Here is a 26,523-nt window from a genome sequence, read left to right as displayed (position 1 = left end):
TGAGACAAAGCAGTCATTTCGGTATTTGTCTCTAAATTTATTGTGTATTTTGTTATCACTACTTTCTGCTGTTCCTTCTGCTTTCTTCTATTCATTTTACTTTCCTTACTTCTTTTTCCCGTTTCTCCTGTGTCTTCTCCTTTTGTCATTTACGTGAGGGTTTTTTTTCCTTTTCCACAAGAAAAGGCAGGTGTTCCGCTCTAGCCCAAACCCAGTCATAGAGGCATGGAGAGGTGAGCTGGAGAGCTGGCAGAAAGCATTGCTCTTGTCTGGCTATGCAGGGAGAGGACCAGGGTTTTGCTGCTGTGAGGATTTCCCAGAAGTGATACTGGAGCTGGTCCAACAGTTTACAGTAAAAGGGCTGCAGTTCTAATGCAAGTTCAGCAAGGTGAAGGCCTTTTTTTTTTCAGGTACAATAACCAAGAGTGGCTTGTTAGATGTATCCCTGGTCTGAAAAATTAAACATCATCTTTGGACAGGATGCTTCATGGTACATCCTCGGTGTGAAGAATCCAGCCTTCATATGAAGTCTGACATAGGAGAGGCAGATCTCTGGTCTGTAATAAGCATGCAGAGTGAAGAACAAAAGGCCCTATAACTGGAAGACATTATTGTGGGGCAAGGGCTTCCGCTTCTTGACATCCCTATCTCCATTCTCCAACCAAGATGATCATCAGTGTTTACAAAGGTGTCTGGGTCTGAAGAACACTTTGCTTGCATCTGGGTCGACCCAAGAGGAGTAGTAGGGGGAGAATGCGTATTGGGGTTATAGCCACTTTTTCCTGGGCAGAGGATAGACACCTTAGAGGCCTTTCAAAGTGGTGAATTCTGGGCCCCTCTGCCATGCGCTGCCCAAACACTGGGAACAGCAGTTCCCCACTGAATGATCAAGCATATTGAGTTCAGAACCTTTGAAGGATGAATGTGGCTCACTGCTGGGCTTGCCGCCATGTCATGCCTCACAGAGTAGAAGCTGAACCGATGGGGCAGAAGCCATTAGCAATTTGGGGAGGACATCTAGGCAGTAGTGAAGGAAAACTTTCAGTGCATCATTCTCACAGAGGGAAACTGAGTGCCACAATGTCATCTACATGTGGCAGACAACTGGAGTGTGTGGTACATGCTAGACACTCCCATGATCATAGAAGCATAGAATCATTTAGGTTGGAAAAGACCTTTAAGATCATCAAGTCCAACCGTTAACCTAACACTACCAAGTCCACCACCAAACCATGTCCCAATGAGCATCATCTACATGTTTTTTAAATACCTCCAGGGATGGGGACTCAACCACTTCCCTGGGCAGCACATTCCAATGATTGAAAACCCTTTCGGTGAAGACATGTTTCCTAATATCCATCCTAAACCTCCCCTGGTGCAACTTGAGGCCATTTCCTCTTGTCCTGTCGCTTGTTACTTGGGAGAAGAGACCAACTCCCACCTCGCTACAGCCTCCTTTCAGGTATTTGTAGAGAGCAATAAGGTCTCCCCTCAGCCTCCTTTTCTCCAGGCCAAACAACCCCTGTTCCCTCAGCCACTCCTCATAAGACTTGTGCTCAAGACCCTTCACCAGCTTCATTGCCCTTCTCTGGACAACGCTCCAGCACCTTAACGTCTTTCTTGTAGTGAGGGGCCCAAAACTGAACACGGTATTTGAGATGCGGCCTCACCAGAGCTGAGTACAAAAGGATGATGTGTGACACAGAAGCTTTAGTTCTGGTAGGACCAAACTGCCCTTAGATGGAGATGTGGATAACTTATCTGCAGGCTAAAAATTAGTTGTTGTGAACACTCCCTAAATGTACTCAGTTTTTATGAGAGAAAACAAAGTTCTAGAAATGCAGCCTGTACTTTGAGTAGGAAATGTTAGTTCTCAGGGCCAGTGGGACTTTGTTCCCATTGTCTGTGAGCAGTTCTTATTGAAGTTCTTCCTTCCTCTATGAGGGAAATTTTCTGTGAGTGGAGTTATTGATAGCGGAAATTGCACAGCTTAAGGAAATCTTTTAAATAAGCCAGGCCCACATCACTCGCACTTGCAACAAAAGGATCAATTCAATACTCAATAAGAAGCTGAGAGCAGGAGAGACTGAGATGCTTGTGGCAGTCTGCGCTGCTGAGATGTACAAGTGCTTTCCGTAGAAACATGGGATTTTCTAAAGGCTGCTGGCTTCTTGCTTATGTATCTTGCCTACAGTTCAGGTGGGAGGTAATGGAAGCAAGTGTGTCCTCAAGAGACAGAGGACATCTTCCCTTGTGTTTGCACAACTGCCAGAGGGCAATTAAAACAGATGAGGTCTCCAAGTGCTAAACAAGCATAGATACCAATAATTGCTTGGAACACACTGAATTTAATGTTTTGCAGCAGCCAAATGACATGGACGGAAAGCAGAATGGTGAGCTTATTCTGAACTTCTTTGATATTATTATTTTTGCCTACTGAATGTATTTATACTCTGCTTATTCATTGAATAAAATGAAATTAGAGCTTTGGGGCACAAGAACTGCATTTCACAATTAGCATTAAATGAAAATGTAAAATGTAAACTTCATTTTTTGTGTTCCATGAATGATGGTTTTTCTTTTAAACATTATTAGCTGAATGAAGTAAACGTAAGTTTTCAAGACATTAGCCTTGGATCAAAGTCAGGGACGTAATTGTAAACAGTGAGCTCTTTGTGCCTATGTCTACACTCATCATGTTGCAGCCAAACACCATCAAGGTCCCAGGCCAAATTTCCATGTCTACATCTATATTAAAGGTTGTTCAGGACATCACAAAAAAATATCATCAAGTATATTTAACATGTCTAAATCCTGAATAGTGCTCACAAGTATTTCCTTAAATTAAGAAAGGTACAAGAATGCAGGAAATCAGGCATCTCCAGGTTTTCAGGGTTCTGTTGATTTCAGACAAACAGGATCATTCCTTAGACCTTGAAACTATTTGCAAAGGATGTTTAATAATAGGAAATTAGACACTTAAAAGCCAGAATAGTGTATTGCCATGACTTTTGGCCACATCTGTGCTGGTAGGGCATTATATATGTATGTAGAAGTACCTCTGCCAATTCTGGGTGGCAAATATTTGTTTTACCTAGCCAGAGTTTCTGTATGTTAAGAGTAGTGAACCACTATGAAAAGTTCCCTGCCTGACTACCAAACTCAGCTTCACTTTTCCCTTTTCAAATGTAAACACAGTATACTCTGGATGTAATCTACTGCAAGGCTTTAGAGAATGAATTACACAACTGACTTGTCACCCACTTAGAATTGTCTATTACAGTGTGCAGCTGTCTTCTAGCAACAATTACTCTGTGACACAAGACACCAGGGCAAGAAGGTTTAAGGGACCAACAGCTGAGTGACATTTTGATGCTGTCCTGCTTATGAGATTTATTCATTCTGCCTGAATAACTTCAGGATGGGCCTCTCAATCATAATACACATCAGCCTTTAGCCACTATTATTCTTTCGTTGTTTCATTCCTAAAGCCCTTGTCTCTATTGTTGTTTATTTTCCTATTAGCTTTTTTTCCTTATTATTTTTTTGTCACACTTTGTCATGAAATCTCTTATCTTCCAATATCTGGCACTCTTCTTTAAGCTCAGTGCCTGGGGAGTTGGAGAACTTGGGTTCAGGTTTTAAAATAAATATACCTAGCCATTCTGGTTCCTGAGAAAAGAATTGAACCCATAAAGCAAAATTTAGTGAAAGGCTCATATGTAAATAAACTCTCATTTTAAAATAAATACCTTTTTTTTTTAAGACAGTCTTAAGGATTTTGAGTTCTGCTTTGTGGATTTTTTTTCAACATACAGACTCAGCAGTAATGCCTCCAACAGTCTCATTAAAATGGCCAGTGCCCAGGAACACAGACATAATAAAGTGAGTCAGGAATTATATGACCTGATCAGGGGTGAACACCCAATTGAGAACATACTATTCTATGGATTGGTGTAGGTTATATAAAAGGTAAAATATTAACTGCAGGAGGGGATCTGTCTCGGACTTACAAACTAAGATTGTTCACTTTTAGTGACAAGAACTGTGCAGTCACAGCAGGTCATCACATACTTTGTGGGAGTGGAACTACTGTGGGACACTTAGGCAAAGATTGTTATCTGGAAACACATGGTCTCTTTGCAGTACCTAGGGTATCCAGCACAGTGTCCTCACGTTGTTGCAATATGCAAACAGTCCAGCATTAGATACCTTGTGGGTGCCCACATCTTACCCATAAATAAGCAGCAATGCAGAGGCAAGAGATGGCATAAGCCTTTTGAACATTAATAGGACACCCTCAGGAAAGAAAAGCGTATCAGCAAAAGATGTATCAGCAAAACACACAGGCTCACATGTAGAATGGCATGGTCAATACATGAACACATGGTACATATTAATACCATTACACCACTGTTAACTTTAACAAAGATGGATTCACTTTCATTACAAAAACTCACATGGAAGTTGGAAGGAGGAAAAATAAGAACTTAAGAGAACGACGCGCAAGTGAGTATTTTCACACAGAACTAGCACGGTGGCAGCAATTGTATTATTTAAAAATTAGTTTTCTTAGTAAAAAGGCTGCTCAGTTTTATAAGCAGAAAGTTACTTCATGTTCATCATATAGTATTTGAAACAACTGGATAAACCAGAGTAAATATCTTTAAAAATAGATTTATACAACTTGTTTTCATAGTGAAGAGTGATTTCTTCCTGTGCATACTGTCTTAAGAGTAACTATACTAGCTCCTGGAGTTCTGCGATTGTGTGACAATCTCCACTTTTATTAAAAAAGAAAAGATAGGCACATTCCTACTCTTCACTAACATTCGCATTAACATCACATTTCTAAGAGAATGTGAATGTGATTTGAGCATACCTTAAAGCTCAAAAATCAAAAGGTAAACAGAAAGACGCCAGCACTCACAATATTGCGAGTTTTACATGAGGATCATATTTCTTTTAGCTGTGACTCATGATTTCTAAATGCTTCAGTAAGTTGTATAGAGATTGGGTTGCACTAGTTGCTAGAGGAATTTGTAGTAAGAGACAGGCTAACCCTAGAAAAGGCAACTGCCATTCATAGATTCTAAGAATTTACAAAAATGCATACACATCACACAAATTTGGAATCAGAAATGTAAAAGAGGTATTAAGATACACCTTCAAATCCTAGTCCCAATGAAGTAGACAGAGGTATGGTTGCTAACTTCCAGAACACCTTTTCACCCAATGGATAAACTGGCAGTTTCCTGAGAACATCAGTCCTTTAAGGATGAGAGGGAAAATATACTTTAAAAAGTATACTCAAAAACAACCACCACTTTTTTTCTGGTGAAGAAGTCTTCACACTCCCTGCAGTCAATACCTTTTAAAAAGTATCTACTTTCAGTACCTACTTAAAAATTTACTATGTAGAGGTATTGATACTAACAAGGCATTGATATTATGGATACTAATGTATACTATTAAAGAAATGTGGAGATTTTGGATTCGTAGTGGAAGTATCCTTACTTCAGTATCAACCAGAAGACATATTTTTTAAACATTTCAAAATATTTTGGCACACAGATTTTAAAGCATGACTTGGAATATGCAGACTTTTCAGTCAGCCTTTCTGTGGAGCTGCATGCTATAGTTTTGCAGGAGATGATTCAATTGTTAACAATTTAAGTTAGCATTTACTGCCCTCCTGCTGCTAAGTAAACAGTTTTATAAACTGACTTATGCCCTTGCTGTAATAAACAGACAGAACACACGAGTTGCATTGGTAAAATCACAGGATCTTCAACTCCTGTAGGACAGCACACATTCTTTACTACAAGGAAGGTGCCCCAGCAGGTGTTAGGCAGCAGAGTGCTTGTCAGAACGGTATCTGGCCTGGAACCATCTGCTCTTGGTTTGGCCAGTGTCACAGGCAGCCAAGGATAAGGACTGAGTGGGGGGGCACATTCAAAGACGCATCCCAAATAGCTGGTGGAAGGCGTGGGATGCGTCTCACTGAGGAGTAGGAGAAGCGGAATATCAGAAGCATTTCTCAAGGAATTTGGGGTACCAACTAACTACTATAGATTGGGAGATAGGTCAGAGCAGGTGCATTTATGTTAGCAGTTTACAGTATGTCAGAGTTCACATCAAGTGTAATCTTCCTTACAGCTGGAGTTCTGTGCGTGCACACCACCAGTGTACGTGAAACGGCTCCTGTGCCAGGGAAACAAGGAGCAGGCTGTGCACAGTTGTGCCAGGTAGAACGCACCAGACCTTTGTCTAGTGCTTCTCCGCCTCAACAGAGTTGGGCTAAAGGAGGCTTAGATGAACAACAGGACAGGTTCTACATTCCCAGGTGTGGCTGGTCAGAAACGGACGGTGGAGTACAGAAGTTAATCATGACCATTCATCATCATCGTCATCATGGAAGATGGCTTCAAGCCACTTTTGTAGCTCTGTAGACTGGCTCGATATTCAGTGCATAGCTTCCTCACAGCTACCTTAACTCCCACCCTGCAAATGTTCCTCAATTACAAGCTCAGCAACTTCAGTTTTGACATTAGCAGGGCACATCTACACCATCCTCATTGCAGCAGACTGTGAGGAGGAAACATGCAACTGTTCCTGCAGTTGGGTTTTGTTTCTGGACCACTTCTGCACCTGGTGTTATAAGGCCAGACAGAGCTAGGTCAAAATGGAAACTCAGCCCCCTACAGTTATAGGTATGATAAGCAGTAGGTAAGCCCAGGGGTTTGTCATCCAGGGTAGACAAATAGAGACACGTCGGGAGACTTTGAAACCTCCACGAGGTTCTCCAGCCAAAGGGCCAATCCGGAAGGGCCAGCCCACACCTCACACTCTGAGAAATGCTAGAATGACGTCTTTATATTGGCACAACCATTTTGACAGGTACACATTCCTCTATCTAGTTAGGCAGATAGTTTCAACTGTAACGTCTTTGAAAGACTGCATTTTCCCAAAGAAAAGAGCAAAACCCATCCAGGCAACGGCAACCTTAATGAGGGTGGTGCTCAGCCACCGACACTGAGGATACAGCTTCCCAGAGCTGTCATGTCGTGATACTTCATCCGTCTCCTCACGGCTGTGACATCCCGATGCCGGACTTGCGAAAGAGAAAAGTTCACCCAGCGCATCAGCGGCTGCCACTTCGGGGAAGGGCCCAAGCACGGCGCGCACCTGGGCTCTGCGGATGTTTTCAGCCGTTGTGAGGCTACGTTTGCAACCTGGAAGTGGCATTAAAGCACGCGTGGTGCTCGGACCGAGTTGCGGGGTGCCCCACGCTCGGTGGTGCCCTCATCGCCTCCGATCACCGCCTCAGAACCCCCGCCCCAAGCCCGCTGGTGGAGGGGACTCCCTCGCCCTAAGCCCGGCGGCGGAGGGGGACCGGCCGGGCCGCCCCCCCGCCTCAGAACCCCCACCCCAAGCCTGGTGGCGGAGGAAAGTGGGTGGACACGCCGGGAAGCCACCGCCGCGCCAGGCCCCACGCGGAGGGCCGGGCGGGGCAGGACCGACGCCTCAGTCAAGGGGGCGGCTCGAGACGCCGCGCGCGCGCCGGCGCTAGCCCCCCTCCCTTCTTCCCCCGCGCGCCCCAGCCGTTACTGGTCGGCGGGGTGGGGGGAGGAGTCCGTCCTGGCCCCGGCGGGCGGTGCCGCGGGGTGACAGGCAGGTCTCGGCCACAGCCGAGTGCGCACGCGTCAGTTCCGGCGGGGAGCGCGGCGCGGCGCGTGGGTAGGAAACGCCGCGGCGGCGGCGGCGGCGCGCGCGGGGGGGGGGGGGGGGGAAGTGCGGAAAATGGCGACGGCCGCGCAGCTGACAGATGAGGAGCTCTTCTCAGAGCTGAAGCGGTTTGGGTTCTCCCCGGGGCCGATCACCGAGAGCACCCGGCCCGTCTACCTGAAAAAGCTGAAGAAGCTGCGCGAGGATGAGCGGGCCGGGGCCCGCAGCGGCGCCAACAAGACCCGGAACAGTAACAACAATAACACGGGGGCCGGAGCGGCGGCGCCGGGTGGAGGCGGGGGCTCCGGGCGGGCGGCCCCGGGCGTGGGTGCGCGGCTGGTGGGCGCCGAGCCCCCCTACCTCCCTGGTGCTGCCGCCGGGAGCGGCCGGGGCCGCGCAGCACCCTCTGCCGGGGGCGGAAAAGTGCTGCTGGGCTTCAGCTCGGACGAGTCGGATGTGGAAACCAGTCCCCGGAGCCAGGCCGGCGCCGGCAGCAGGAGGGAGCGGGCTTCACCCCTCTTCCGCGGCCTGAGGCCCACCGCCCCCCACGGCGCCTGCGGCGTGAGTAACAGCTCCCCCCCGGAGGAGGCGGCCCGGCGGAAGCCCAGTGCCTGGTGGGGGGCGGCGGCCAGGAGACCGGCGGCGGCTCAGGGTGTGAGTGAGCCCGGGGACGGCGCCGAGGAAGGAGGGGAGGAGGACGGCGACGAGGAGGAGGAGGAAGAGGCGACCGAACAGCAGCGGTGGAAGAACCGGACCGTGAACGGTAACCGGCTCCTTTCCTACGGCGGCAGTAGGGACAAGTACTCCGACTCGGAGGAGGAGGAAGAGGCGGCGGGGACGAGGGCCAAGCAGCAGGTACCCAAGGAGGAGTCTGTAGTTCGCCGGCCCAGACGGAGCCTCAGCAAGTCTCCTGCTCCATTCATAACAAGCAAATGCGCTGCAGCCGGCGCTGGCGTGATGGAGACGGGCCAAGAAAGGGCTGGCGGAGGCTGTGGTGCTGGTCTAGTCGTAACGAATGACAGGGCGGCGGCGGCGGAGGCGGCTGCTGTCGGGAGTCTAGACAGGGGCAGAAATCAGGAGAAGGCGGCGGCTGGGGGAGGAGGAGGAGGATGTGAAAATCTGGACTCTAGTCCTCCCAGCCCCAGATACCGCCTTGGCCTACCTAAGAAATCCCCTACAGTATTGTTGCTGCCACCACCGCTCACGGACGCAGACAGCAGTAAAATCACTGACCCTCCAAGCACCATTAGGAAAGCTACCAATAACCATGTTCTCAGTGGTGCTGCTGGTAGCTACAGTGTTGAATCCAGGATCTATTCAGCTACTAATAGCCTTCCCCCGGGTGGAACCACCTCCTCCCTTAGACTCAACCACTCCAATCATACGGGTTCAAATCATACCTACCTGAAAAACACCTACAAGAAGAATCTCTCAGAGCCCGAGGAGGAGCTTCTCCAACAGTTCAAAAGAGAGGAGGTATCCACCACTGGAGGCTTCAGTGCACATTACCTGTCCATGTTCCTCTTAACTGCTGCATGCTTGTTCTTTCTGATACTGGGATTCACATACCTGAGAATGAGAGGTTCTGGAGTAGCTGAGGATGTGGGAGCCAACAGTAAGTATTAGGTGAAGGGTAAGAGCAGTTTCTTTTATGCAACTGGGTATACAACCGTTAGTTCACCTTTGCGTTCCCAGATACATCCCTTACTGAGGAGCTCCGAGTTCCACCTTGGTATAATCTTTCCGTATAGGATGGAGCACAGAGATTCTGTCTTTCCTTAGGCATATACCTTGCAAGCTGGTATAATAAGCTTGCAAAACATTTGAGGATAAACTCAAATCCTGTCATTACCTGCTGTAGTCTGTTGATACCTTGTTTTCTAGCGTGTTTTCTTCACAGCAATTTAATGTGTTTTGTTCAATGTAGCAGATGTATGGTTAATAGAGAATTGATGAGGTAAGGTTTTATGCTAATCTCACAGAAGTAATCATGCACATTTAGATACCTGGGATTCCTACATGGCTAAGATGCGACTGTAGTTGTTCAATAATAAAGCGGCTTGTTTTCACTTACATGTACTGAGGCTTGAAAAGGATGCTAGGTTGAGATGATGCTACTGCAACAAACTTTGTGCAGTGAGTGCTGGATCTATTTTGTGTTGTTTTCTAATAAGTACTTTTGTTCTAAATTTAGTTGAGAGTATACATGAAGTACTGTTGTGTTTTAGTTTGAATTTCAGAGCCTTTTTTTAATCCTGAATTACTTGGGAGCTTCTTTAATATGTGAAAGTAGCTTCTTGGAATGGATTTAGAAACTACCATTTTCTATTCACAAAGCATACGAAAATGGAAACGTACCACCTAAGGGTGGTGATTCATGCTAATTCAATTCTTGGCTGCTCTGAAACGGACAGTGGAGATTCTAACATCAGAAACAAAAATCATGCTGTTGCTGTCTTAATTTCTCATTGGGAGCAATGAAAAATATGCAAAAAGCTAGTTTTGGGATGTGAGAGTGTTAGAATGTCCTTGGGGACCTGCATTTTTCTTGAAATGATTGAGGAAAGCAAGTGGGGTGTGTGCATGTGCATATATTTCTTTGTACAGATAGCAGAGAATTTATATACTCATGTAGGCATGTATACAGTGCCTTGTAAGGAGTGATCGCACTGTTAGATTGGGATCTGCTAGATGTTACAGGGCAGAAATAGCAGTGTGGGCTGTTTCTTTTTTTTTTTGTCGCCTTCCCTTTCGAATACTATCCATTACATTATGGTAGCAGAATAGTTCTTAATTCTGTTTTGCACTCTTTGGCGGGGGGAGTAAAGGATTTAATGTTTAGGAAGGACAGTAGCATTAAGGACTTAAGCTTTTGCAGTGGTTTCATTGCTGTCCACGTGGCTCTTAACTGCAGTTCAGTGTTGTTTTTTGGGAAGGCGGTGAATGTATGCAGGTGGGCTAAAATTAGATACAGTATAGTGTGACTGTTGGACTACTCATAGTCATATTCTGTGGTTAACTTCTGTCCGTAACTGCTAGGGACATAAATCAATTTTCTTATGTACTGATAAGTTGCGTAATTCTGCTAACATGTTTTAGATGTTGGGCTTTTTTTTTTTTTTTGTAGTCTTGAAATCTAATGATTTTAATAGGGGAGAAGGTCTGTCAGCCTACTGGGGTAAACTTTTTGACTGGTTGAGTTAAAACTTGCCTGCCATGTTGATAAAGCTGAATGTCTCAGCTATGCAGGTAGCAATACTGTGAAAAGAAATCCACTCTGAACTTTTTATCTTGGAAGAAAAACTTGTTTTGAATGTGTGAGCTTTCGTATAGAGCATGTGGGATCACTGTGTTGAGTATATTGCTCTTAAAATTTAACCCAGCTGGAACTGATATAAAGGGAAAATTGTTCTCTTTGCCCTTCTGCTTAGGTTAGCCTGCTCAGCCAAAGGACTGGTAGCCCAGTGTTGCTTGGTAGTTCAATTAAGCCAGTTCTTGGCTGGTTCCTATTTTTTTTATTTTTAGTGGAACTCCTGAAGGTGGCTTTTCTGAAGAATTGTTCTGGCAGTGGCACTCACATTTCATCTGTCCTCCTTCCTCATAGCCCCAGGCTTTGCAGTGAAACAAACGGGAACAGAGAAGCAGCAAACAGCAGGTTTTGTGGCTAGCTCCTTTGATAGGAAGAGGAGCGAGCACGCTGCTTCTTTTAAGTAATGTGGGAATGAGCAGGGAATAGCCTTGCTCGTATCTCAGCATGTGCTCACTAAATTCTTCCCTCTCAAATGGGCAATGAAAATACGGTAGGTCTGTAGAACAGGCAAGAACAGACAAGACAGGCCAATAAAGACTGATTGCTACTGGGAGGGAAAAGAAACCTGTCATCTGTTAGATGCTTCTCTAAGCTTAAACATCATCTGAGTGAGTCCCTTGGCTCTTATGCTTGTGTGGGTGTATTGTCTGTTTTCTTTATAGAAGCAGAACTGATTAATACATTTTTATTAAAAAATAAGTGTCTCTCAAGAAACAACCTTTCAGTTAGGTGATCGAATGCTGAATTTTTTCTTTTAGATGGCTGTAGGTAAGATTCTGTTGGCTGAGAGTGATTTGACTGTGAAAAACTCAGTTGTTTTCAACTTCAAACTATTATCGTAATAGGTTTTAGGATTCAGTGGTGTTGCAGTATACCCATGTCCATAATTGTCATAGTTACTGTGAGAAAACAAAGAAGTTATTTGTATATTTGGGTGGCTTTTTGTTTTAACTTTGCAGGGAATGATGCACAATGAGCTTAATGTTGATTGTCTTAATTGTTCATTAGCCAAAATGAAATTCAATCAAAATAAAGTGATATTATGTGTGTGACACTGAAAAGTATTTATCACCAAGTACACCCAAAAATCAGCACTTAGAGTATTTGTCAGGCTGTAATCTGAGAACAGGGGAGGTGTGTGTAATGGGGGAAGGCTTAAAATTGGATGTTGGGGTTGAGTTTAGGCCAGGTAAAATAGTATAGATGAGAAGTGGTAAGCAGAAAACTTCAGAAGAGGAATGTCACTTACTACCATGCATAATGTTCAGATGACTTCTTATTCAGAGCTCTGAAATAGCTATGAAGTGCTTTAGTTTTTCTGCATGTGGCATAAAATCTTCAAAGACAAATCAGAAATCGGCCAATTCTTCTGTATCTAATCTACATATAGTCACTTGAGGTAAGGCTTTTATGCATTTAGCTGTCTAAAATGCATGGGACTATGGGACATAGGTCTATGGGACTTTTCCTAAAGCATCTTAAGCCATTGAAATTAATCTACTCTTTAAGTTTACATAAAAGACCAACTAATGCATAGTGCATATTGTGCTTGCTCTCTTTGACAGTGTTGTATGTGAAAAGAAAGATCAGTTTGGGCTTGGTGCTAGTAACCTCATTCATGTGGCTCTTGCTGTAAAGTTTGTTTTGCTTGCACCTGCTTTCAAAATACTATGGAACTGTATCAACTTCTTGCCAAGGTAATGTAGTATTTTGTCAGGAAAATGGTAGATTTGACCTTTTTCTACTTCCTAGGGTTCTTCAAACCTTGAAGGGTTGGGTATGTCTTCCAACTTCTTTGGTTTTATTTTTGTGATTTTACTCTGAGCATTTCCAGTGGATGCTCCTGGGAGTTAGTTCTAAAGTTATTTTTCATGGAAAGTTGATAAGAATGTCAGAACAGTAGAGGTTGCTTTCAGCTCTAGTTTGCTTTCTGAAAGATGAGGGCACTAGTACAGGTGCTGTTTAAGGTTGTAATCTGAAGTAGGTTGCATTTAAGTTACTCTCACTGTTTCTGCTCCAGTACTTTGCCTAGGGAGTGGCTGATTCAGCAACACAACAAAAAATGTAATCTTGAAACTTTCAGGTAGGTCTTGTTTAATATCTTATGCTCTTATTAGGAGAGGCTTTTGAAAGTGATATCTCTTGCCAGTAATTTTGGTCTTTCTATGATACTTGTTACAAAACAACTAGTAGAAGGATAATCCTTACTGTATTTGCTACAACTTTTGTTTTTTTTAATGTTAATTCAGGGAGATTTAGCCATTACCTTAGCTGTATTTAAAGTGGAAGTTTATGCAAATCACAATTCTAAGGGTTTAATTCTATTCCACTGTTCCTTTGTTCTTGACTTCTAAATCTCTCAGGCGGTAAAAATTCTATGAAATTTTATGCCAGGAATTTAACTGTTAAGAAGTTAGACTTGCTGTATAAAAGACAAGAAGATGACTGTTAGGCTTGCAGGCCTACAAAGTACTATCAAAGTGCTGTGGTATTTCACAGATAACTGTTACAAATCTACTTTTCTTCTAAGATCATCTTCTCAGAAGAGTCTATCTTCTTGACAGTGTTGGCTTCAATGGAAGAAAAGGAATTTAGGATAAGAAATATTTGTAGAAGAGAAGATAGTAAGGGGGTGAAGCAAAATTAAAAGATCTGGAGAGTTCCTGTGTTGTGTGGCTATTAATGTTGCTTGTGCTTTGCAAGTGATACTCTGACTTGTATTTGACAATATAACTTCTTCTATTGACATATTAGTATATAGCTCTGTTTCACTTTGTGTATTGCTTTTAAACTCTAGTTGGCAAGTATTTCTCCTCTAGTGATGAAAAAAAAAATCCTGATGTGCTTCATCTCATCTCTCTTGTAGCTGATCTTCTGTGGTTTGTTGAGTTTTGGATCAAGATCAGTAGATCAAAAAAACCCGTAGGATGCCTCCATAAGGTAAATCCAGGCAGAATAGTTACAATTTCCTTAGGTTTCTTGATGTTTTAAAACTCTAGTCTTCCTTACAGTATATCAGAAATAACTCTTAAAAATGAGGAGCAAATTTGGCCAAGACTAGTACCCAGGGAAGTCCAAATAATTGCACATAGTACAAAATAGTTCATCTTAGCTGACAACTTCAAATCCTTCCTAAAAGACGATAGTCTATTTACCTTTGCAGCAGATCAGTAGTATAAAGTATAAATACGAAAATTACTCATCTGTATTTGAAGCAAAAATGATGCAACTTCAGAATGTCTGTTTTTTAAGGAGATAGCAGTTTGATACTTTGTTCAGAACATTTACAACTAACTTGGCATTCATACTTTAAATGTGCTGCTGTTTGCAGACACACACAAAACTTTCCATATGCCATGACTTTAGATAGTCTTACAATGACATTTTTTCAACAATACTGTTGTAAGCTATGCTTTTTTCTGAAGTAAGTCATGAGAAATCAGAACTACGGTTACTTGACTGGGGATCAGGGATGCAGAAGAGCTCTGTCAGAATCTGTTTTTACTAGCTATCAAAAACTACTCAAAAGCTTGCACTCCATTCTATAGTGCATGGTAGTTTTCTCAAATCTTGGTTTCTGATGTGAGAAAATTAAGGGTGATCAGGGATCTGAGAGCGGATCTGGTTGCAACTTTTCCATGTTTATAAAGCATTGCAGACTAGAAAGGAGTGGGAAAGCAAAAAGAAACTTGTGTTTGTTCTGTTAAGAACCTCTGCCAACTCTAATAGTGTTCTTCAAGTGCAATGCAGATTTCTTTCTGCTTATGACAGATGCATACAGCAATAATGGATGCAGTGGGAGTATTTTTAAGGAAGAGCCCATGATGCCGAGGGACTTATATTTAGCACTGTAGGAGCCCCACTTTGTACTATTTCATAATCTTGAAGTATCCCAGTACAAGAGGAGAATCGGGCCTGTGGTCTTTCTATTCCTGGGGACCAATCATGTTTCTAAAAAATCATGTGCATTTAACTCCTGTTGAAATCTGTGTTTCATCTGGGAGTAGCAGGTCGCAAAACTTTGGCTTGATTGCTTACCCAGCTAAGCTGGCAGGAATGCTAGAGTCGTACCAAACTGATCCCCGTCCTGCTTCTAGACTTGTGCTTCAGAAATAGTATGAACATGTGAGCAGGTCAGAGCTGCTGTTTGAGAAAGTTGTTTAGTCACTTAACAAAAAAGCTTTGGCAAGTAATTAAGCAAGTGCATCAGCTTTTGTTGATGAAAGTGCTTTTCCAATGCTGTGGAGAAGCACAGAATTCATTGTAATCATGAGTCACATATTCCTTACACCTTTAAACTTCTTGTGGGTATTTGTGTTCTCTGGTAAAATTAGTCGTCTGATGTGATTTGTGGTAGGTTGAGGGGAGTAAGTTGACTGGTTAAGGGATTGTAAAATCAAGGTATGTTGAGAAGAAAAAGTGATTTTCAGGGGACTTGCATGTTTGCTAAGAACTTCAGTAGTGATATCTTTGTCCTTACTCTTCCTTTCTTGGCTTCTACTGTTGCTGCTGGTAGGTCTAGAGTTGTGGTGGAAGGTGTCATGCTGTGATTATAATAAACGAGGACATAGTGTTAACTGCCACTGACCAAAGTAACCTTGATGGCTTCTGTCTGCTGAGGAATTCTGATTTAGAAAACCTTGCAAATGTTATTTGCATAAACCTTGCATGTTATTGATGGAAAGAAGCATGCTGATGGAGGCAAGGATAGGTCAAAGAACCACTGCACAACTCACTGCACCTGATGTATTATCTCATATAGGTTCCTTCTGTTTAGAAGGTTTGCTCCAGTTTATAATATCTGATGTTGAGTTCTGTTGTGAATATATAAAAAAAACCCATGAACTTTGTGAATGAAGCTGATGACACAGAGGTTTGGCAGTTGATGTGAGTGTGCTGTCCCTAGAAATTGGGAAATAGCAAAAAAAACTTGATGCTTTGACTCCATGCAGTTATGGCCTCTTTGTACAGCTGACTGGTTAGATAAGACACTGCTTGGATGATGTCTCAATATTTCTACAGGTTTTTGATCCAGGCAAATTAAGGCTTTGGGTTTATGCATCTCTAATCTGAGATACTGCTAGCATTCTCTCCTAGAAATTTTAGGGATTCTGTAGAAGTCTGGCGATTCAGTAAGCTTCTTTCCCTCAGCTTCTCAGCCCTGCTGGGGGAGTTGAAGAGAAATGTAGGTAATGGAGATGAAAGATTGAATCAAATATACTTAGATTACTTGAGCACACCATGGCATGAATAAGAAATCTGTCTTCACCAAGAGGTACTGTTTGTAATTATGAAAAATAATATATCCCCAAACTGCTGTACTTTGGTTTTGGTTGCTCCTTTTCTCCAATATCCTTATAGTTGTCGCCTTTTCCCTACTACTGTGCTGTACTTCCCGCAATGCAATTTAATGCTGTTTCTCTCTTTACAGGCTTTGGTGGAGAGTGAGAGGGTAAGGAGCAAGTGAGTGTGGATACATGCTTAATGTGAAACAGGCAAACATGGTGTGCCTGTTGGGTCTAGTTTGTTGGAGAAGACATGCTGTTATGTCTCATGTTTACACAGATGAATTCTTTTTGCACTGGAAGGGATCAAATTTTCTGCTTACTGAGGGTCATATTGTAGCACAGGTACCTTGATTAAAGCTGCCTTTCTAGAGTCTTAAATTCCTTTAGCTGCTTTAAATGAACTCTGAGTGACAGACTGAATTGATATAAAGGCTGTTTAATGTGGGGAGGAGAAAAGGTAGGGGCTTAAAAAGAGAGGTCTAGTGTTGAATTAAGTGACATTAAAACTTACTAAGTAGTCTACAAGATCCATTGAATTCTAGTGATGCTTTGCTAGATAAATAAGGAATAGGTCTGTTCATAAATGAAGGGTTGTAGGCCAACTCACTAGCCAGTTCTTCCTGTCTTAGAAGGCCATTTACTTAAACATTGGAAGATGGCTTGTTAGAAAATAATTTGTTAATATACATAGTAATACTTCCTTCATACTGCTTTTATTCACTTAAGTCTTAATACAGGTTTTATATACAGGTCACGTCCCCTTAACCTTTTCTTTATTGAAAACATAGAAGAAATTTTTATGCTTGGACTCACAGCATCTTGAGTAAATGCAGCATCAGCCTGTCCTGGCTAGGCAGTAAACTGAACACAACTTTATCACAAGAGGACTGCTGGGATGAGTTGGATAAGTCTGGTAGTGTTCTAGAGACTAGGTGTTAATTTTCCTTTTCTCCACAGAAGTGTGTTTCTTTGAAGGTCAGTTAAATCTCTGAATTGCTTATTGGGGAAGCCTCAGACTGTCCACTGACTTCGTAACTGCTTGTGTTAGTTTTGGGATATTTTCAATAGGCTGCATATCAAAGCCACTCACCTTATCTATCTGTCCTCTCAGTACTCATCATCTCACTATGTAGTTATACAATAAAACATTCCCCAGCACACTCATTGAGTAATACTTATCCCGGTGTCTGTTTGGTATCATCAAGCTTCACAATACGAGCCCCTCATGTCTAGTGTGCCCATATTGCACAGCACAACTTCATCACACAAATTTTTATCTGAATGTGTAGATATTGTTAGTCATAGAGAACAGAAGTCTATCTAGAACTGATCTGAAACATGTCAATAGATATTGAGCAATGAAGCGTTTACTGTGAATGAGGGGTTCCAAATACCAGAAGGCAAAAGTGTGACTTCATTTTTTTTTTTTTTTTTTTGTTAGTGTTACCTGAAACAGCTCTTGGTTGTAATGTGTGGTAGTTTGCTTTTGGTTTTTTAATTCCAGGATGTTTTCTGGGAAATGTTAAACATTCATCATTAAACTTTCTGTTCGTCTCTGGCATTTGACCTATATCTAAAACTTTAGTGGGCTGTTTGTTCTTTTTCAGGTGTCATGCTTCAGACAGCCAAAGAGGGTATTTGTTAATTTTGTTGAGTGACGGATTGGGTGGTACATGTGTGACAAACCCCTCAAAGGCCTCTTTCAGACTATGGAAATCCACAGTCAAACCGAATTATTGGGGAAGGGCCAGTCTGGCAGTTGTGCTTGTGCTGTTTCTCATTCTTGCAAATTCTGTGGAAAGAGTTTAGTGTTACTTTGTAAATAAGAGAAAATGATTTATGAAATTCCTTGGTGGGATCTTGAGAAGGAGAGTATGATGTCAGGTTTGTTTCTGTAGTCTGTTTCTGTATTGTTTTGCATCTTGTGTATGACCCAAGGAAGCTGCTGAAGGTGAGAAATACAGGATAGGAAAAAGCTGAAAAGTTTTTTTCCTTGCTGGTTTTTTTTTTTTTTGTGTCAAAGGGACTTTATGCTGTCTTGGGGAGACTTTGCCTAGCTAAGAAATGAGGTCGGAGATGGAGATTTCCTTCTGGAGAAGGAGCTAGTCTTGCTACTTATTTTTGGGTTTTGTTTCTCTAATCTGTAAGCACGTGAAGTACCGCTTATCCTAAAGCGGTTTTGGACAAAGATGTCCTAAATCACTGTGGGAAATAGGGAGTCTGAGCTGTATCTAAAGGATATTTAGGATATTCATGTTTAGGTACTTTATATTTTGTATATAATAGCAAACCTGTTCATTTTGATATGAAAAAAATAAAGTGGAGTGTTGAGAACATCTGAAAGTGCCATACTGTTGCACTGTCTGTACTGTGTCTTTTGAGCTAGTATTGTTTCACTTCTCATTGTAAACCAGAAATGCCAGCCTTTTTAAGTACTCCTGAGAGCTCACTCATTCAGAATGGGCAGGTGTATATACACGGTCTGACTTGGGGATCCTAGGTGTATTATGACCAGTGTCTGTTAAGTTTGACTTCCATCAAAGGTGGTACTCCCTGCAGAAATGCTGCAGACTTCTTTTAAACAGAAATATGTCTGTGTACTTTGGAATTGAAATTAGCAGTGGCTAATGCTTTTTTTTGGTTTATAACTTTAAATACTGTTTTTTTTTTTCTCTTGACCTTCATCTAAAGGTGCTATTTATGAACTAACAACAAAAATGTGCACATGGAGTACAAGTGCACATGAAGTAGGGGGGAAAAAAACCAATGGGAAGTTAAATCCACTCTTGTGTTATTCTGCTGTATAGGATGCAAAGTATTAAAGTAATTCCTTTGGAGGGAGAGCAAACTGTGAAGGGAAATTGTGTGAAAGTGGCAGCCCTGGAAAGGAGCTGTCCTGGAGAGTTGAGGGCCAAAGGCCAAATAGGGTCTGCCTGTCCCTTCTGTAAGGGAATGAATTAGCATGTGATGTTCTTTGCCAATCAGGAGATAGGAATGTACTGAGCTTCTTACACAAACCTTGGCATCAGACTACTAGCTATATGTCCAGCTATGCTTCCTTAAGCATGGGAAATGGTTTGAGGAAGGAAAGTTTCTTGTTTTGTAAACTGTCTTATAGTTTAAGCACCTAGCTTTGTATTACTGTGTAGTGACTTACATACTGCAGAGTTCTCATGTATCTACAAAATAGCCAATGGTGTGGTAAGGTTTTATTCTCTGCAGTATTTGAGATCTCAGTAAGAGTCACTTCTTTCCATCCTCTTTTGTTGCTCTTTTTACGTGGCAGATGAGTTCGTTGCCAAGATAGGTTCTTTCTCCTCTGTAGATCCACTTGGCTCAGGAGAAGTGCACACAGTAATGCACTGCTAGAAGATTCATCAGCTTAATCCACAAGCTGGTGACATAGCCCTTTAACTAATAGGCATAACTTGTTTAATTAATAAACAATTATGATAACAATATTGGAAGTCTTAGTTCAAGCAGACTCTACAGCTGAGTATAGGAGCCAATGGTAAAGTATATATAAGGACAATGGTGACGTATGGCTGTGTTCCTTAAGGAACTGTGTCCAGTTGTTCCTTAAGGTAATAATTTTTATGGAACCAGTCCGTTTATGTTACCAAACAAGTGCAGCTGGTATGGTAGTCAGCCTCGAAGGTTAGCTAGCTCTTTAGTGTCTTAGTCCAGCTGAGCAAAAATGGAAGTTACTGAATATTGCCCACTTTTATTAATTTCCAGTCAGGTGGTACTATGTCTTGAATTACTGTGGAGCTCATCCTGGTTTTGAGCTCTGCAAACTTCTGCTGTATGTAGTAGGCGGTTTTTCTTCTTCTCTTTAGCTAATATAGATACCTCTGGTAAGCTTGCTGCTGGTTCTGCTGTGAAAGCTTATCTTCGTCATGACAGCAGACCTGCTAGCAGCTACCTGTGTATGTCCTGCATAGAGTAAGCTCTTTTTTCTCCCTAGGATACACTAGTGCACCTATTTTCAGAATTTTACTGCTGTATTCAGGCTTTGTATAGATCATTGTTAAGCAGTTATGCTGCTCTTATTGCAGCAAGTAGTGATGGACCAATGTGTGCTGAATGATTAAAAGGCCAGAGGCACAACAGAACCCCAGTTTTTAATATGAAAAAATCTCTATGTGATCTTTATTTTGACTTTGTTAATGTCTTTGCTCCCATGATTGAGTGTCTCTTAATAGTTCTTCTGTCAGTGCTCTCCGTTTGAATGTTATCTTTGGATGTTGTAAACTGTTCTTACTATTACAGTATATTACTAATACTTTGTAATTGGAGTCTATCTGGAAGAAGAGGATATAACTGGGTATTTGTACGTTGGAAACCCTTCAAGACAGGAATCCTTCCTGCTTGTGCAAGATCACAGGAGTGTTTCTATCCAGACTGGGCCCTTTGGCAGAGTGATGGTAGATCTAATATTTAATTGCAAATTCTCATTGATTCTTAAATCTTCTGTGTTTTAGTAACACTTGCTTTATGAGTTTGCTTTCCATGTTGAACTTTGGAGTTTGAGGAAAGCAGACTGCTTCCTAATTTAGCATTGAGCTGCTTGTGCTGCCATGTTTTCAAGATGTTTCCCCTGCTTCTGAATATCTTTTTCTTTTTTGTGTTCGTTTACGAAGTTGTGGGTGGTTTTTTGACCTTATAAGGTATAAGGAGCTAAAACATTTGGGGGGGAGCACAGAAGAAGGGAGAAGAGCTGTTACATAAGCCTCTTCCGATTCTCTTGGAAGTGAAGGTATTCTCTGCCCGTTGTGAAATGCTGGTAGGCGTCTGAAGTCTAATGTTTCCCTTGGTAATGTTTGTAACTGCTGATAAAAGCAGTCTTAGTGTGGGGTTTTTTCTTTTTTCTACATGTAAACAGTAGCCTAGAATGGAGGCTATGTGGGTGCAAAGAATGTAGTATTACTTAATTTTTACAATGCATAGCAAATGCACTTCTCCTGAGCCATGTTTTCCTAATGGAACAGAGACAGATGTTTCTTCATTGAAATACAGTATGCTTTGTAACATAATGTAAGAGTGTGTGTGCAAATTCTGTTGCTATAAAACATCTCCTTACACTAGTAGAAATAAAACTGGAGGAAAGAATACTTAATTGTAAGAATCATTTTAGCTTTCCACAAATACAGATCATGAAAAATGACGTTGTAAATTACTCTAGCAGCTTAATGTGTTCTTGTTTAAGTGTACTTTTGTACTGAGTACGCTCCATTGAGATTAATGTAGGCATAGAAGAGATAGAATTTGGGGTGACAGACCAGTTCCTGGGTGGGTGTATCAGCTGCAAGTATTGTCTGGAGTATTTGATGACTGGCACTTGATACTTCTAATGACACACCACACACCCTCACAACCCTCATGACTCTCTTCTGCCCAAATTTCTCATCTGTATGGAATTGGGGACTCAACATGGAGGAGTATTTTTCTTGCTGATAGTGGTGGTCTAAAATTTGTTCTGTTTCTTGGTGTGGCTGCATTGGTTCTTGTTTGGATGCATTTACTTGTCCTTTCATCTGTTGCCTACAGTTATTTTCACGGGGTCTTCTAGTAGAAAAAATGAACTTACATGCTTTCTTCATACACAAAAGCAGGCTGCAGATTCTTTTCAAATAAGCAGTATCCGTACTGTAGCTCTATGGGATTTTTTTTTTTTTTTTTCCCTTGAGTCTTGCTATGGTTGATGGTGATATTTAGGAAACAGACCAGAAAGAAGGAAAGGCAGTCTCTGTTAATATTTGCAAGTGTTAGTTATAGGTATCAGCTCTGTTTGAAATGGGCGTTTCAGTACAGTAGATTTCTAGCTGGCAGTGGTATTCATGGAGTGAATGTGGCAATAATATAGTGAAAACTTCCTCTGAAGTCAGCTCTGATGTCTTGGCAACTGTTTAAGTTCTGGATTTATTTTATAAGGCTTTTTCCTTAAAAAAGGTGACATTCTTAAAAACTGACAGCAACTATTCTGTTTCAGTTTCGCAGTACTGGTGTATCTACAGGCACTACACAGATTAAAATATTTTTCTTTAATATTTTAAGCAAAAAAACTTATGATCTCTAGATTTTCAATCATTAATACAAGTACTAGAGTGAAACTAGTATTTTTATTCCAGTGAAATTGAATAATCTGATAAGAAGCTTTCCCAAAACACTAGTCTCTCTTCTTAAATATGGACCAAATTGACATGACTCTCTTAAGAGCATCTTTCAACATTTAAGTCTGTTCTAACCAGTATTTAAATAGGCGGGAGTAGATCGGAGTGTTTCTAGAAAGGGTGATACAGCTAAAATATGGAGAGGGTTTTTTTTAAGAAGCAGTGAAGGACTCCAAAGAGAAATTCTGGTATTTCCCACCCTTTTACCTAAAATAATGAAGACTGCTATTTTCAGGGCTAATAGAAAATGTATCTGAATTGAAATGTCTATTACAAATATGATAGTTTAAATTCTTTTAGAGGAGGGTTTTGTCAAAAAAAGTGATTATGGAATAGTTTGGTTATATCATAAACCCTTATATCACCTATTCACAAACAGAATGAATTAAAATGATACTGGGTAAAAATTATCAAAAAAAGCTCACTAAACGGAGGCAGTTGAAAAACTGAATTGATGTTAAAGAAAGATTCAGCTGTTTTTAGAATTCTCTAATCTTTGTGGCAGATTGTGCTGCCATTCAAAATTGGCATGGCGAAGGACTATTCAAACTGTAATCGTGTACTGATTTAGAAATATAAAATTTTTTTCCAAAGCACACAAAGGTTATCTGTAGTGAAGGAGTTGCTCAGCTTGACATATGACTTGGTGTCTTAATATCAAAGCACAGAGATTCAGACTACTGATTCAAAGTGGTTTCTATCTGAATTAGAGGCAATCTGGAGGTGCAGGTCATGCAAAACCACTCATTTGTTTTGAGCGTTAGGTAATTGCAGAGAGGAAAATAAAGACAGGATTATTTTATTTAGGCTGTTTGAAAGATGGACCTCTGGAATAACTTATTTCCTGTAATAACTTGTTTGTTTGCTTTTCTGGTGTTATAAGGCTTAGGAGCTTTAAGAGAAAATGTTTTAGTCTTGTCACTGACACATACACAGTATGGCACTGGGTGGAATCAGTACTTGACCCTGAATTTACAAAAAAAAAAAAAAGTTAGAGATCTGTTAGTTGATGTTGAAAGTACTTGGATTGTAAAATTATTTCAAATTTGTTTCAAAGGTCATGTAGAAAAAGGCTGGGGCTAAAGGCCCATTTTGGATAGCAGTACTTCCATTATTGTTGCTTCCTCTGTTAACGATACATTATCCAGCTAATGGTTTTGGGTCTTTTTGATGAAATAAAAATTGTAATGTAAAACATTGTTATCCCCTTACTGAACACATCTTTACAGGAAAAATTTCTAAAAAAATACTGCTTCCGTTTTGGGATTAGTTTGCTTGTGATATGGTGGGTGGGGAGGAGAAAAGTACTTTTCTGTTTGCAGGGAGGAACATTCTTGCTTCTGCAGAAGTTGCTAGCTTGGAAATGTGTGTTGCAGTGTACAGTCTCTGAATCCTTGTGTGGATGAAACTTGGCAGCTTTGGTATCATCACACTGAGAAATGAAGTGCTTATAGGTTAATTGGGATCATTCTTGTTTCTGCAACTGTGGATTTGCAGCTTCTTGAAGTTGCATTGGAAAGCTGGTTTTTTTGTTTATAAAATCAAATTATCTATATGTTCAGAAATAGATGATGACATTACACTGATTCTGTTAAAAATGTTAGCTTAATATTCTGTAGTGGTCAAGAAGGAAACAATGGTAGTATTTTCTGTTTTTTAGGAAGGTAATTGGGAACAAAGTATATTTGAGAGGATGTATTTTGAGAATATAATTATGGTACTAATAATCCATGGTGCTTCTTCATTTTTGAATAGTGTCCAACTCTGGTCCCCAACATCAGAAGGGTCATGATGAGAGTAGTGCGATGAAAAGCACAGTATGGCTTTCATAGCAAGGAGGAATAGAACTCTTGAGTGTGGAAGAGTGAGGACTGAGGAATGAAGGAAAGGCGTGAATATTGTGGAGAGGGTGAATAGGATCTGATTACTCACTGTGTCCTCTAACACAAGGAATTTCTCAACAAGTGGCAAGTTCAGAGTAAGCAGGGAAACTGGTTTTTCACACTTGCACGTTAAAGTCATGGAACTCTTTGTGACTGTATGTTGTTGCAGCTAAAAGCTTGCTTGGAGTTAATGTGGGACCAGATAAATCGGTAGGGAAAAAATATATTGGAGTTGATAAGTTAGGGGAAAAAAAAGCCACTTCTGTCTGTCTCAAGAAGCTTCTGAAGTGCAAATTTTTTTATGACTGGGAGAATATTCTGTGGAAGTATCAGCCTGTACTTTATATTCTCATACCCTGATGCTCATTTTTGCCACTGTTCTGTAGATTTCCCTCTCCAGTTACAGACAGGTTTCTCTGAAAAGAGTAAAACTTCTTGCTACTGCTGGAGGCAGGATTCTGAGCTGGTTGACTCCTTGATTTGTCCCAGTGTGACTGTTCTTCATACTTCAGTTTTGATTGTTGTCTGTTGAAGTGTATTGAATACTGAAACTGCAACAATGGTAACACTGTTCAGGGCAAGGTATCACAGAATCTAGGAGACAGCTATAGTGGAAGGGTTAGCTACTTTTTGGCATCCTAATTTGGTGACCAGAAGGTAACTGAATTCCTTATTTTGGTACCATGTTAGTGATAAGGTTCTAACTTATGTCCTAAGCAAAGCCATTTTTATTTGTGCATGTCTTCTTTCTAGGTAAGACTGCCTGTGAAGCTATGTCAGTCTTTGGAACTTGTCCCCTTAAGAGTCTGTAAAAGCTGACTCGTGTTCACAAATGTCTGTTATGAGGCTGCAACTTCATGTCTGTTAAGGCATGCTTTGAAAAAGAGGAGTAATTCCACTTTGTGCTCCCTGCTTGTATTACTGAAGAAAACTAAAACCTTGTAAATACTGTGTCTGTCTGCAATTGTTACTAATGTATTGGGGAGGAAAATGGGTGGTGGTGGTGAGTGATTTTATTGTTACTTCAAAGATGAAAGCCAGTGAAAATTAACCTTGTGTTGTAACACTGACTACATTTGTATTCCTAAAATTGAGCATCTCTCTGAGATGGCTTGGTATGTGCTTGGTATGTTGACAGCTTTGGCTGGAATGCTTTGGAGCTGTGCTGTGACCCTTAGCTTTGTATTGGTGACTTTTTGTTATCAAGACTGAAGAGTTCTACCATTCTGAGGAATTCTAGTTGACTGTAAGTTGTCATTTACAGCTTGTCTCAACAGTAATATATGTAAACTAGTTGCTTCTAAGGGTCATTAGTAGTCTTTCCAGTTAACCAGAACAGTATTTGTGTGCTGCTTTTGTTTGTTTCACAGGCTTTTTGGTAATCTTAGTGTTTTGTTCTTGATTAACTAGCATTTAAATAAGATCTCTTCTTAAAAATGGAATTTAATTAGCATATCCCTTCCTGTTCTGAAAGAAAGTTTCATGTGAGGATGATGTCCTTTAGTATGCTTACTTTTTGTTTCCTTCCGTGTCTGGACAAAGAATCCTATTATCATTAGACCTTGCCAGGAGTAAAGCTCTTCCAATGTATCAAACTTTCAATCAGAATGTTCAGCTATTACATTTTTGAGGGAGTCGGTATGGTTCCCTTTGTCAAGTTTTTGAGGTTTTTCTTCCAAAATACTCTTGCTTTTTTTTTTTTATCCTGCAGCTAGTATTCACAGGTGGCCAGGTGAAACTGCCACGCATCTCACAGTTTTGCTGCAGTTTGGGGAGTTCTGATGGATGATGAGATTGCTGTGTCCAGGTAGTTTGCTGCATCTCTCCTTTTTTGAGGGCAGTGGATGTGGTTGTTGGTCGGTTATCTAACCTGGAGAGAAGACGCCCTGGGACAAGAGTCAGGAGATTCCTGTTTTGGAAAATTATCTCTAGTTTTTAGCTTTGTAGTATAAGTAGATGAGAATTTGTTCTTTGAAGCTCATAAAAACGTGAGCTTGATAGATAGACTAATTTCAAGGCTGATAATGGTTGCTGTATGGTAGAGGTCTTGAACACTTTTTGTGGATGAGCTTTGGAAGTATGAAATGTTCCCATAAGAAACTCTTCTGTTAGTAATTAGTTATTAAATTTAGTAATTAGTT

General features: G+C 41.2%; 1 protein-coding gene across 4 annotated transcripts in view; it reads left to right on the top strand.

Moving 5' to 3' along the window:
- Nucleotides 1-7,803: 7,803 nt before the first annotated feature.
- Nucleotides 7,804-26,523, top strand: part of LEMD3 (LEM domain containing 3) — a 51,715-nt gene continuing 32,995 nt past the window's right edge. For 2 of the 4 annotated variants that reach the window (XM_074168151.1, XM_074168150.1), the window contains exon 1: nt 7,804-9,343. In XM_074168151.1, coding sequence (XP_074024252.1) covers nt 7,804-9,343 — 1,540 coding nt within the window. Of the gene's footprint in view, nt 9,344-11,128; nt 11,154-17,209; nt 17,226-25,752; nt 25,772-26,523 lie in introns of all 4 variants that reach the window. The other 2 variants (XM_074168154.1, XM_074168152.1) reach the window with 2 other exon arrangements.

Source organism: Numenius arquata, chromosome 2 (assembly GCF_964106895.1).
Source record: "Numenius arquata chromosome 2, bNumArq3.hap1.1, whole genome shotgun sequence".
In the NCBI taxonomy this organism is placed as follows: domain Eukaryota; kingdom Metazoa; phylum Chordata; class Aves; order Charadriiformes; family Scolopacidae; genus Numenius; species Numenius arquata.
This window is presented reverse-complemented; position numbering and strand designations above follow the sequence as displayed.